This window comes from Pogoniulus pusillus, chromosome 43 (genome assembly GCF_015220805.1).
Source record: "Pogoniulus pusillus isolate bPogPus1 chromosome 43, bPogPus1.pri, whole genome shotgun sequence".
NCBI lineage: Eukaryota > Metazoa > Chordata > Aves > Piciformes > Lybiidae > Pogoniulus > Pogoniulus pusillus.
In genome coordinates this window covers 1,635,416-1,647,701 of record NC_087306.1, presented here as the reverse complement: position 1 = coordinate 1,647,701, position 12,286 = coordinate 1,635,416, and the positions used below count along the sequence as shown (strand labels likewise).

Below are 12,286 nucleotides of genomic sequence, written 5' to 3'. Positions count from 1 at the left end.
TGCACCATGGAGCCGGCAGGAAAATGCAGTTTTGGAAGCAAGACCCAAAGGGCTTTGAGGTCTCTTCCCAAATTCCCTCCCCGAATTCCATCCCTTAGATGCTCAAATCCTAAGTAACTCCCCCCCCCCCCAGGCTGACCTTGCCTGGGACTCTCAACCCCTCCCCAGCATCAAACCCACCCCAAAGCGCTCCCATGCCTGGGGCGTGGGCGGCAAAGTGACAGCTCCCACCCGACTGCAACCCCCACCCTGGCGGCTGAGTCTGGAAAGTTCCACGGTGCGGGGGGACACACACACGTGGGGGGGCAGGGACAGCTCCTGGGGAGCCTCCCTTGACATTTTCCGGGGCGTGTGGCCACCAACAGCCCTCACCTGCCTGCCGGAGCCCCCTCGGCCCAACAGCCTGGGGGGGGGGGGACAAAATCTGCAGGGCGGAGAGAAGAGCTCCCTGGAGATGTCCTTCAGGCTGCTGGGGGTCCTCCTGCTCCTCCTGCCAGGTACGCCCCCCCCCCCCCCCCCGCCCCTTCCCCAGCCCCTACGCGGGGGCTGACTGATTTTGGGGTGCGTTTTTGTAGCCCCAAAACACTCTCGGCAAGCCCAAAGAGCAGAAAACCCAAGGGGAAGCTCTCTCCTCACGCAGGAGGTGTCCCGGAGGAGCCGAGGAGCATCCAGCAAAGCCCGGGCGAGGTCTGGGCGCGTCCCGGGCAGGAGGTGAAGCTGAGCTGCCGCGGAGCTGGCTACGAGCCCTGGGCGAGCTGGTACAAGGAGCAGCCGGACGGAGCCTTGCGCAGGCTTCTCCTGCGCTCTGCTCCCTCCCCTCCCGGGCAAAGATCCTCAGCGAGGATGGAGAAGTTGGGCAGCTTCTCCCTCACCCTCAGCCCCGTGCGGAGGGAGGACTCCGGCGTTTATTACTGCAGCTTCTTCTCCGCCGTCCGCGCCCGCTTCGGGGCCGGGACCAGGCTGATCGTCACCGGTGAGTGCCCAGCAGGTCACCTGGCGGCTGGGCACAGCCCCGGGGCCTTCGTGCCACCCTCCAGCACCTCCTTTCCCTCCTCAGATGCCACTCAGCCTAAGCTCTCCATCCTGGTGCCCGCAGACTCGGAGGAGCCTGGGCAGCCCCCGGCCCACGTCCCCCTGCTCTGCCACCTCCGCGATGTCCCTCCGGGCTGGCACACGGTGCAGTGGCAGCCCAGCGGGGCGGTGACAGCGGTGACAGCGGTGACTGTGGATAATCAGAGTGTCCCCAGCGCCTGGAGCATCACCTGGCTCCCGGCCGAGCGCTGGGATGGGACTGCAGCCTGCACGGCCACGGAGAACGGCACAGGCAGGAGCCTCCGCGCTGCCGCCGGTAAAGCATCCGGGGGGGACTTTCACCCATGCCACTGCCCCCTCGGCATGGCACAGCCCAGCCTCCAGCCAGCCCCTGCGTCCCAGCTCTTCCAGGCAGCCCTTAGGCAGGAAATCCTCGCATCCCGATCCCTCCTCCGGAGGGTACAGCTTGGGAATCCTTTGCCTCCTCCCAGCCCCTCTCTGAGCTCCTCGCTGAGATCTCCGCGCCCCGGAAAGCTTCGGACTGCAGCGTCCTTGCCTTGCCCAGCAGCGACCCCTTCGCCTTGGGGGGTGCTGAGCCCCGACACATCCCCTCCCACTTTGGGCGATTTTTAGCCCTGGCCTCCCGTTTTGGGGGATACTGAGCCCTGAGCCCACACATCTGGGGGGGTACTGACCCCCTGCTTCGGGGGCGCTCAGCCCCGACGCCCTGTTTCAGGGATGCTCAGCCCCCTGCTCTTCCATCTTAGGGGGTGCTGAGCCCTCACCTCCTCTTTCGGGGTGCTCTGTGCTGATGCCCATTCTGGGAGGCTGATCAGCTCCCCAGAGTGACCCAACCCACACTCTCCCTGCTCCTCTAAACCCCCTGTCCCCCCCTCACAGGGGAGTGCCCTTCCTGGCCGCTGGCACTGGGACTGTCCTGCGTCTCCCTCCTCCTCCTGCTCCAGGTCTCCATCCTGCTCTGCCGACTCTGCCCAGCTGGGGGTCACCCCCCCAACCCTTGCCATCACTGCAGCCCTCAACCCACCAACCCATGAGAGTCATCCAGGAGGTAAAAACCACTTCCTCCAGCGCTGCTGGCAGAGAAATTCTCTTACTGACAGCGTCCTGAGGACACTCAGCTCAAGAGTCAGCACCCCTGGGACTCAAATTTCACAGGGGGAGGGCAAAACCTCACCAGCCTGGCGAGAAAATTCATCTTTGGGGGCGGATTTTGCTGTTGATGCATCCCTGGAGCAACCCCAAAGCACTGGGGTGACCTCCAGGGTAAATCTCAGCTGCACCCAGGAGCAGCCAAGTGCTTGGGCTGTGTCTCTCCAGACCAACTCTGTAGAGGAACACTGCAGCTCTCCAGCCCTTTGCATGGCAGCAGCAGCTGAGGCTGCTTCCAAAAGCCTCCAGACCTGGCAGAAGGGTGGGTTAGAGGTGAAATGCTTCACGTTGTGAGCTGCAGGCAGCACCTTCTGCCCTGTTCCCCCAACACCACTCACCTGCTCCCACCCAGGGCAGCTAAAACATCTCATCCTTTGAGGGATTACTTTTGCTCCACCAACACAAACTGAGCTTTAATAACCCCAGCTCTTGCTTTCTGTTGCAGGGTCTGCAGCAGTGAGGCTCTGCAGTGTCCCAACTCTGCCAAACCCAGAAAGGAGGCCAAAAACCACCTAAAGAAAAGAGGAAATTGGGGGAGTCCATGGGGTGAGAGCTGCCAGGGAGGTGCTTGGCCACAGCTCACAGAGCCCCATCAGAAAGCTGGGGATCTGCCCCAGGGGTGGTTTGGCAACTTGCAGGAGCTTTGCCAAAAGCAGGAGGAGTTCTTGGGGGGCTTTGCTTGAAGCACCACCCCAGAGGGGAAGTATTTTTCTTTGCTTTTCCAGGTTCTTGAGGAGAGTTTGTAGCAGATTCTGCCTGGTTTGCATTAATGTTTATTTGGAATGGCAAAAGCAAATAAGTCTCCTGGCTGCTTGTGGATGGGGTCACACAGAAAGTGCCTGGAAAGCTGATTTCTGGGGATTGTCAGCACCAAAACCCCTCCCTGGGCAGCCCTGAGGTGAGGTTTGGGCAGCCAGAGCTGTGCCAGTGCTGGCCAGAGCCAGACAGGAACAGTTTGGGTGACTGGAGCAAGGGCTCAGACTGGTTTGGGTTGAAAGTGCCCTCAGAGCTCATCCAGCCCAAGCCCCTGCAGCCAGCAGGGACAGCCCCAACCAGAGCAGACTGCTCACAGCCCAAAACAACCTGGCCTGGGGTGGTGCCAGCCAGAGGGCATCTCCCACCTCTCTGGGCAGCCTGGGCCAGGCTCTCTCCATCCTTGGCACCACCAATTTCTCCTCTCCACTCCCAAAGTCCCTCTGGCAGTTCCAAATCACCACTCCCCACCTTGGTCCTGCCACCACAAGTCCTGCTCCAAAACTCTGTCCCAAGCTTTCTGCCCAGCACTGGAAGCTCTCCAGAAGGTCTCCCTGGAGGCTTCTCTCTTCCCAACCCAACCCTCCCAGCCTGGCCTCCCAGCAGAGCCCTTCCAGCCCTGCCACTACTGCAGGGCCTCCAACTGCCAACTTGCTGGGGAGGGGAAATGAATTGCTGCCAGAGGACAGTTTCCAACATTAATATTGCCTATTAATTGTGACACTCAGAACTCTGCCAGCCCTGACCACTGACTTCAATAATATTTGGGGTCTCACACAGCCATGGGAGCATTCTGTGGCTAACATCAGATCTGGCAACAGCCTGCAAAGCAGACAAACATTAACTGCTCTGGCAGAGAAGGTTCCGTGGTCAGATGCTGCCTGGGGTCACTGTGCTGCTTGCCCAGCAGCTGGGCTCAAGCTCTCTCTGCTCCATGGCAGAAGGCAGTGGAGGATCACAAAGAGGCATTGAAGCATTTACTCACAGATTATTATTACCCTCGTGGGGGTAGCCACAGCCCAAACAGTGCCCAAATGCTTCCAGGGGACTCTGCCTTGCTGGACCTTGAGGCTTGGATCTTCCTGGCTTCTGGGGCCAGGATGCAGCCAATCTCTGACCTTGTCTGCTGGCTCCTTCTGGGCCATCTGTATGTGTGTCCAGGAGCTCTGAGCAGGACCTTCAGGTGCAGCAGGCAGATGTGGTGCAGTCTCAGCACGAGGTCACGCTGGGCACACAGGCTGATGGGCTGCAGGCATCCAGGGTCTGCTGCTGGTACCTGGCGGCAGTGGAGTTTAGCAGGCAGCAATAAGGCAGTGTGCAAGAGCAGCAGGGCTGGGCACAGCAGAGAGAGCAGGCACAGAGCAGGGGAGCAGAGCAGGGGAGCAGAGCAGGGGAGCAGAGCAGGGGAGCAGAGCAGGGAAGCAGAGCAGGGGAGCAGAGCAGGGGAGCAGGGCAGGGGAGCAGGGCAGGGGAGCAGAGCAGGGGAGCAGGGCAGGGGAGCAGAGCAGGGAAGCAGGGCAGGGAAGCAGAGCAGGGGAGCAGGGCAGGGGAGCAGAGCAGGGGAGCAGGGCAGGGAAGCAGAGCAGGGGAGCAGGGCAGGGGAGCAGAGCAATGGAGCAGAGCAATGGAGCAGAGCAACGGAGCAGAGCAGGGTAGCAGGGCAGAGGAGCAGAGCAGGGGAGCAGGGCAGGTTGTTCTCCTGTGACTGTGACTCTGTGTCTGTGTCTGTGACTATGACTCTGTGACTGTGACTGTGACTCTGTGACTCTGTGACTGTGACTGTGGCTGTGACTGTGACTCTGTGACTGTGACTCTGTGACTCTGTGACTGTGACTCTGTGACTGTGACTGTGGCTGTGACTGTGACTCTGTGACTGTGGCTGTGACTCTGTGACTCTGTGACTGTGACTCTGTGACTGTGACTGTGGCTGTGACTGTGACTCTGTGACTGTGGCTGTGACTCTGTGACTGTGACTGTGACTCTGTGACTCTGTGACTGTGACTCTGTGACTGTGACTCTGTGACTGTGGCTGTGACTGTGACTCTGTGGCTGTGTCTGTGACTGTGACTCTGTGACTGTGGCTGTGACTGTGACTCTGTGGCTGTGTCTGTGACTGTGACTCTGTGACTGTGACTCTGTGACTCTGTGACTGTGGCTGTGACTCTGTGGCTGTGTCTGTGTCTGTGACTCTGTGACTGTGACTCTGTGACTCTGTGACTGTGACTCTGGGCTGCTCGGCCCCAGCAGCGCTGCCACCAAACAATGTCTCCTCAGGCACTTCCGCAGGAACGCTGCCGATGTCCTCTCCCGCAGCATTGTTAGCAGCCTCCTGCTGTTTCCCTTCCAGCGGCGCTTCCGCCCATTAAGGCTGGGAAATGAAGCAGAGCATCCGAGAGCTGGGGACGGGGCTGACCTCATGGCACCTCAGTGTCAAAGTCACAGTCGTGGGATGAGCCCCAGCAGTGTTGGGATGCTTGGAGCAACCCTGGGATCACAGACAGGGAAGAGGAGAGGGAGTCGAGAGATGACCTTCCTGTAGGTTCCCTTCAGACCCTGCCAGGCCACTCCAAGGGCTCCTGGAAGCCTTCTCCTCTCCAGCCTGCACAGCCCCAACTCTCTCAGCCTGGCCTCAGAGCAGAGCTGCTGCAGCCCTCTCAGCATCTTGGTGCCCTCCTCTGGGCTGGCTCCAACACTTCCATGTGCTGCTTGTGCTGGGGGCTGCAGAACCCTACCCAGTTGGAGGTTTCCCTGCTGAGTGCAGGGAGGGGCTTGAACAAAACGACCTTGGAGGGTCCCTTCCAAGCCAATGCCATCTCTCAACCCCCTCCCCTATTGCCTGTCTGTGATCCCAGGGATGCTCCAAGCATCCCAACACTGCTGGGGCTTGCACCATGACTGTGACTTTGCACTGAGGTGCCATGAGGTCAGCCCTGTCCCCTGCTCTCGGATGCTCAGCTTCATTTCCCAGCCTTGTGCTGGGACTCCAGAGCTGCCCCCAGAGCTGCAGGTGGGGGCTGAGGAGAGCAGAGCCAAGGGGCACAATCCCCTCCCTTGCCCTGTGCCCACACTGCTCTGGCTGCAGCCAGCACAGGGTTGTGTCTGGGCTGCACTCACCCTGCAGGCTCCTGTGGAGCTTTGCCTCAGCCCAGACCCCCAGGGGCTGTTCCTCAGGGCTGCTCTCTGCCATTCCCCACCCAGCCTGGAGCTGTGCTTGGGGCTGCACCTACCCAGCTGCAGGTGCATGGAAACAACCAAAGGTGGCTCCTTGACCATCCCAGCCTGGGGTATTTCTCTGCAAGGAAGGGTAGTGAGACACTGGCACAGGTTGCTCAGGGAGGTTGTGGCTGCACCCTCCTTGAAGGTGTTCAAGGTCAGGCTGGATGAGACCCTGAGCAAGCTGGGCTGGCAGGAGGGGTCCTTGCCCCTGGCAAAGAGTTGGCACTGGATGATCTCGAAGGTGCCTTCCAACCCACCCTGGGACTCTGTGACTCTGTGGTTTCTCTCCACTCTAACCCAAAGCAAGCCCTCAGCTGTGCCTGTTTACTGCTGGAAAACCTGAGCCGTGGGAAGGTGAAGCAAAGCCAAGACAAAACTCCCCCAAGATTTTAAGGGAAGTTGAGAAACTCAATCTGCCTCCCAGGCACTCTTCCTGCCTTCATCTCCTGCCTGCTCTACCAGAGGGCTTTGCTATTAATAACTGTGGTTTACTCCACCACCATGTAATCAAAACCATCCTTCCTCTTCCTCACCAGCCCACACTGAACCCTCCCTGAGGAAGAAATCCTCAAGATTCACAACTCAACCTTCACGAAGGGGAAAATCTTTCCCCCCACTAGGGCAGCGCTGGGAGCACCTCGCATCTCCCAGCCCAGGGAGGGCAACTCCAGCCCAGGCTGACATCTCCTGCTGCAGAAGTTGTCTCCTCTGGAGGCTGCAGGGTCCAGCCCTCCCCAGAGTCACTTCCTGCCTCTGCTGGGACAAGAAGTTCTCAGGCAGCTGCACCGGCGGTCGGCACCCAGGAGGAGGATGAGGAACTTCTTCGTTGCAGCACTCCTGGTTCTTCATTTCTCCCCAGGTGAATACCTTTGGCTGGTTGCTTCGGGGCTCTTTTTGCCTTTGCTTTGTTTCCATCAGGTTGCTGAAGTGAAGTTGCTTTTATTCCTTCCTTGCCGGGATGCTGCTGCATGGCACTCGGGGTGGGGTCTTGGCAGGGGGTGAGGGGGGGGAGTGTGTGTGGAAGGTTTGGAGGTGCTTGGTGGGAGGTTAAACAATGAAACAACAAGGGGAAAGTGGTGATGGATTAATAAGAGTTAGGAGGGAAGAGAGTGCTTGGAGAGTAAAGTCTGTGCTCAGAGAACAAGGTCTTGGAGAGGAAAGTCTGTGCCTGCAGAATAAAATCTGTGCCTGCAGAATAAAATCTGTGCCTGGGAGATGCTGTCCCTGCCTGGGGAATAAAATCTGTGCCTGGGGGATGCTCTCCCTGCCTGCAGAATAAAATCTGTGCCTGGGGGATGCTCTCCCTGCCTGCAGAATAAAATCTGTGCCTGGGGGATGCTCTCCCTGCCTGCAGAATAAAATCTGTGCCTGGGGGATGCTCTCCCTGCCTGGGGAATAAAATCTGTGCCTGGGGGATGCTCTCCCTGCCTGGGGAATAAAATCTGTGCCTGGGGGATGCTCTCCCTGCCTGCAGAATAAAATCTGTGCCTGGGGGATGCTCTCCCTGCCTGCAGAATAAAATCTGTGCCTGAGGAATGCTGTCCCTGCCTGCAGAATAAAATCTGTGCCTGGGGGATGCTGTCCCTGCCTGCAGAATAAAATCCATGCTTGGGGAATGCTGTCCCTGCCTGCAGAATAAAATCTGTGCCTGGGAGATGCTCTCCCTGCCTGCAGAATAAAATCCATGCTTGGGGAATGCTGTCCCTGCCTGCAGAATAGGTTCATAGAATGGTTTAGCTTGGAAAGGACCTTAAAGAGGATCCAGTTCCATCCCTCTGGATATTGTCCCTGCTAGGAGCAGAGGGTCCTGGCCTGCAGGATGTGCTCTGTGCTTGCAGAGCAGCTCTGCTACCGAATGCTTTCCACACTGCATCCAGAATAATCTGCCATAGGCAGCTGGAAGCTATCAAGAGAGACAAGGTCCAGGCAAAGGGGACATCCTCCCCCCTCCCCACCCCTCCCCACCCCTCCCTACCCCTCAAACAGGACTTCTTGACATCTTAGGTGGGCACCCAGGAGCTTGCTGTCAGGGGCTGTAAAGGGAGGAAGACTCCAGCACTGGCAGCGAGTTAGAGGCAGGAACCTGAAGCTAGTTGGGGATGAAGGCAATGAGGCAATGCTGCTGGGAAGGCAGAGTGGAGAACCGGTTGAGGAGTGAGGAACTGGGAAGGGGCAGCTCTGCCCTCCCAGCCAGCCACAAGAAAGCCTTTCTCTTCCTCCTGCTTCCCCTCAGCCATGCTGGAGCCAACCCAAAACCGTCACACAAGGGGTTAAAAGCATCAGTGCTGGGGGGGGGGAGATTTCCAGATGGAAGCTCTTTGCTCTGTGCTTCTCTGTTATTCTTAGCACAGCTCCAGAGCAAATCCAACTGGGAATAACTTTCTCAGAAAGCTCCGTGCCTGAAACAGCATCCCCGGAGAGCCCCCAAGAGCCGGAGCTGGAGCCAAGAGGGGGTTTTGAGGGCAGGCGTGGGAAGGTGGGGGGTGGGGTGGGGGGGGTGGATGGGTCACGTTCCATGGTTCAGCTCCTCCCTTCCATCCCATTCCGCCCTAAAAGCTCAGGATGCGAATCGGATGGGGCAAAGCTTGAGACGTGCTCCTGCCCCTCGGTTTTGCTCAGACCTCACCTGCGGCACTGCCTCCGGTCCTGGTGCCCCCAGCACAAGGACAGGCAACTGCTGGAGGGGGGCCAGAAGAGGACACAAAGCTGCAGAACCTCCTCTAGTGCAGAAGCAGGGGGGTGGGGGTGGGGTGAGAAGGCTCTGCTCAAAGCAGTAAGTTCATGAGAGGGAGGAAGGCTCCAACACTGCAGCGCTGGAGCAGGTTAGAGGCAGGAGCCTGAAGGCAGTTAGAGATGAATGCAATGAGGCAGTGCTGCTGGGAAGGCAGAGGTGAGAAGTGGTTGAGGGGTGAGGAGCTGGGAAGTGGCAGCTCTGCCCTGCCAGCCAGCCACAAAAAGCCTTAGAATCGTGAATCAGAGAATCAAGCAGGCTGGCAGAGAGCTCCAGGCTCAGCCATGCCAACCTAGCACCCAGCCATGCCCAACCAACCAGACCATGGCACTCAGTGCCCCCAGCCAGCCTTGGCTTCAGCACCCCCAGCCATGGGCACTGCACCACCTCCCTGGGCAGCCCATGCCAGTGCCAATCACTCTCTCTGCCAACAGCTTCCTCCTCACACCCAGCCTCAGCCTGCCCTGCCACAGCTTCAGCCTCTGTGCCCTGCTTCTGGCCCTGCCTGCCTGGCAGCAGAGCCCAACCCCAGCTGGACACAACCTCCCTGCAGGCAGCTGCAGGCAGCAATCAGCTCTGCCCTCAGCCTGCTCTGGGCCAGGCTGCACCCCCCCAGCTCCCTCAGCCTCTCCTCATAGGGCTGTGCCCCAGGCCCCTCACCTTCTTCTTCCTCCTGCTTTTAAGTTTGAGACACTCTCCTGCCCCTCAGCTCTGCTCAGATCCCAACCTGCAGCACTGCCTCCAGTTCAGGTACCCCTAGCACAAGGACAGGGAACTGCTGGAGAGGGGCCAGGAGGGGCAGAGAGCTGCAGAACCTCCCCTTGTGCAGAACCAGGGGTGGGGAAAAAGTTCTGCACAAAGCCATAAATCCATGAAAGGATTCCTGGAAAGCCATGGCAGTGCTGGATGCTGACCTGCTGCTTCTTTCTTTGTTTCCAGGGACTGCTGAGGCAGCAGAAGAGAAGGAGAGCACAGAGGAGGAGATCACAGAGTTTCTGTATGAGTATGCAGCTTATTTCAGTGAGCAAACCTCACTTCTTGCCCTCTTTTTCCCAGCGTGGGGGTGGACTGGGATGAGCAGGGTTGGGATGGAGGCTGAGAGATCTCTGACCTCCACCAGGCAAGGAGATCAGCTTTTACCCATGAAAAACAATGCAAAGGCACTGAGAAGACACTGAACCATGGAATGGTTTGGGTTGGAAGGGACCTTCAAGGTTATCCAGTTCCAAAGCCCCTGCCATGGGCAGGGACACCTCCCACTGGAGCAGATTGCTCAAAGCCTCCTCCAACAGGGCCTTGGACACCTCCAGGTTTGGAACCTCCACAGCTTCTCTGTGCAACCTGATCCAGTCCTTACCACACTCATGGGGAGGAGTTTCTACCCAATCCCCAGTCTCAATGCAGCTTCTTCAATCAGAGCAGCAAGGCTGGGGAGGGGCCTGGGGCACAGCCCTGCGAGGAGAGGCTGAGGGAGCTGGGGGGGTGCAGCCTGGCCCAGAGCAGGCTGAGGGCAGAGCTGATTGCTGCCTGCAGCTGCCTGCAGGGAGGTTGTGGCCAGCTGGGGATGGGCTCTGCTGCCAGGCAGCCAGGCACAGAACAAGAGGACACAGCCTGAAGCTGTGCCAGGGCAGGGTCAGGCTAGATGTGAAGAGGAGGTTGTGGCCAGAGAGAGTGATTGGCACTGGCATGGGCTGCCCAGGGAGGTGGTGCAGTGCCCATGGCTGGAGGTGTTTAAGAGCAGGCTGCAGGAGGCACTCAGTGCCAGGGCTTAGTTCATCAGAAGCTGTTAGGTGAGAGGTTGGACTTGAGGATCTCTGAGGTCTTTTCCAACCTGCTTCATTCCATGAGTCTGTGAGAGACTTTGGAGCAGGACCTGCAGTGCCAGTGCTGGGGAGGGGAAATGAATTGCTGCCAGAGGAAAGTTTCCAACATTAATATTGCCTATTAGTTGTGACACTCAGAACTCTGCCAGCCCTGACCACTACCTTCAATAATATTTGGGGTCTCACACAGCCATGGGAGCATTCTGTGGCTAACATCAGATCTGGCAACAGCCTGCAAAGCAGACAAACATTAACTGCTCTGGCAGAGAAGGTTCAGATGCTGCTTGGGGTCACTGTGCTGCTTGCCCAGCTCAAGCTCTCTCTGCTCCATGGCAGAAGGCAGTGGAGGATCACAAAGAGGCACTGAAGCATTTACTCACAGAGCAGGGCAGCAGAGCAGGGCAGCAGAGCAGGGGAGCAGAGCAGGGCAGCAGAGCAGGGCAGCAGAGCAGGGCAGCAGAGCAGGGGAGCAGAGCAGGGGAGCAGGGGGGCAGAGCAGGGGAGCAGGGCAGGGGAGCAGGGCAGGGGGCAGAGCAGGGGGGCAGGGCAGCAGAGCAGGGGGGCAGAGCAGGGGAGCAGGGCAGGGGAGCAGAGCAGGGGGCAGAGCAGGGGGGCAGAGCAGGGGAGCAGGGCAGGGGAGCAGAGCAGGAGGGCAGAGCAGGGGAGCAGAGCAGGGGAGCAGAGCAGGAGGGCAGAGCAGGGAAGCAGGGCAGGGGAGCAGAGCAGGAGGGCAGAGCAGGGGAGCAGAGCAGGGGAGCAGAGCAGGGGGCAGAGCAGGGGGGGCAGAGCAGGGGAGCAGAGCAGGGGAGCAGAGCAGGAGGGCAGAGCAGGGGAGCAGAGCAGGAGGGCAGAGCAGGAGGGCAGAGCAGGAGGGCAGAGCAGGGGGCAGAGCAGGGGAGCAGGGCAGGGGAGCAGAGCAGGAGGGCAGAGCAGGGGAGCAGAGCAGGGGAGCAGAGCAGGGGGCAGAGCAGGGGGGCAGAGCAGGGGAGCAGAGCAGGGGAGCAGGGCAGGGGAGCAGGGCAGGGGAGCAGAGCAGGAGGGCAGAACAGGAGGGCAGAGCAAGGGAGCAGGGCAGGGGAGCAGGGCAGGGGAGCAGAGCAGGAGAGCAGAGCAGGAGAGCAGAGCAGGAGAGCAGAGCAGGGGAGCAGAGCAGGAGGGCAGAGCAGGGGAGCAGAGCAGGGGAGCAGAGCAGGGGAGCAGAGCAGGAGGGCAGAGGAGCAGAGCAGTTTGTTCTCCTGTGTATCTCCTTTCACCAACGTGGGCCGAGGTTAATTGCCCTTTGGACACAGCACAGGCAGTCAGGATGGCAGTTAGCCAAACCTTACCACAGCAGGCACAGCCACAGGCTCACTCTTCCCTCACCTGGGACCAGCACAGGCCTTGCACCAGGCAGGCACAGGCTAAGTGTGCACCTTACAGCACAGGGCTCTGGGCAGCCAGGCTCAGTGGCTCCAGGTCCTTCTGTGTCAGTCTCCTGCTTGCCTCTCTGCTGGAGCAGGAGAGCCTTGGCAAGGCAGACATGTGTGAGCCTGCTTTGGGCCTGTCAGTCCTGCCACAAGAG

The 12,286-nt window shown here is 59.4% G+C and overlaps 1 protein-coding gene across 2 annotated transcripts; it reads left to right on the top strand.

The window, feature by feature from the left end:
* Positions 1–443: 443 nt before the first annotated feature.
* On the top strand, positions 444–2,943 carry LOC135192688 (immunoglobulin kappa light chain-like). 2 transcript variants are annotated; one of them, XM_064175976.1, is made up of 5 exons: positions 444–497; positions 641–973; positions 1,058–1,348; positions 1,933–2,101; positions 2,648–2,733. In XM_064175976.1, exons 1-4 carry the CDS (start codon positions 455–457, stop codon positions 2,085–2,087), a joined length of 822 nt encoding a protein of 273 aa, XP_064032046.1. In that variant the 5' UTR covers positions 444–454; the 3' UTR covers positions 2,088–2,101; positions 2,648–2,733. The 2 variants fall into 2 exon arrangements, with proteins under 2 accessions (XP_064032046.1, XP_064032047.1); XM_064175977.1 differs by lacking the exon at positions 1,933–2,101 and having other exon boundaries at positions 2,648–2,943.
* Positions 2,944–12,286: the final 9,343 nt, after the last annotated feature.

Coding starts and splice junctions, on each gene's coding strand:
- LOC135192688 (XM_064175976.1), top strand. CDS start 455: ATGTCCTTCAGGCTGCTGGGGGTCCTCCTGCTCCTCCTGCCAG. Junction 498..640: donor CCTCCTGCTCCTCCTGCCAG/GTACGCCCCCCC, acceptor CTCCTCACGCAG/GAGGTGTCCCGGAGGAGCCG. Junction 974..1,057: donor GACCAGGCTGATCGTCACCG/GTGAGTGCCCAG, acceptor TTCCCTCCTCAG/ATGCCACTCAGCCTAAGCTC.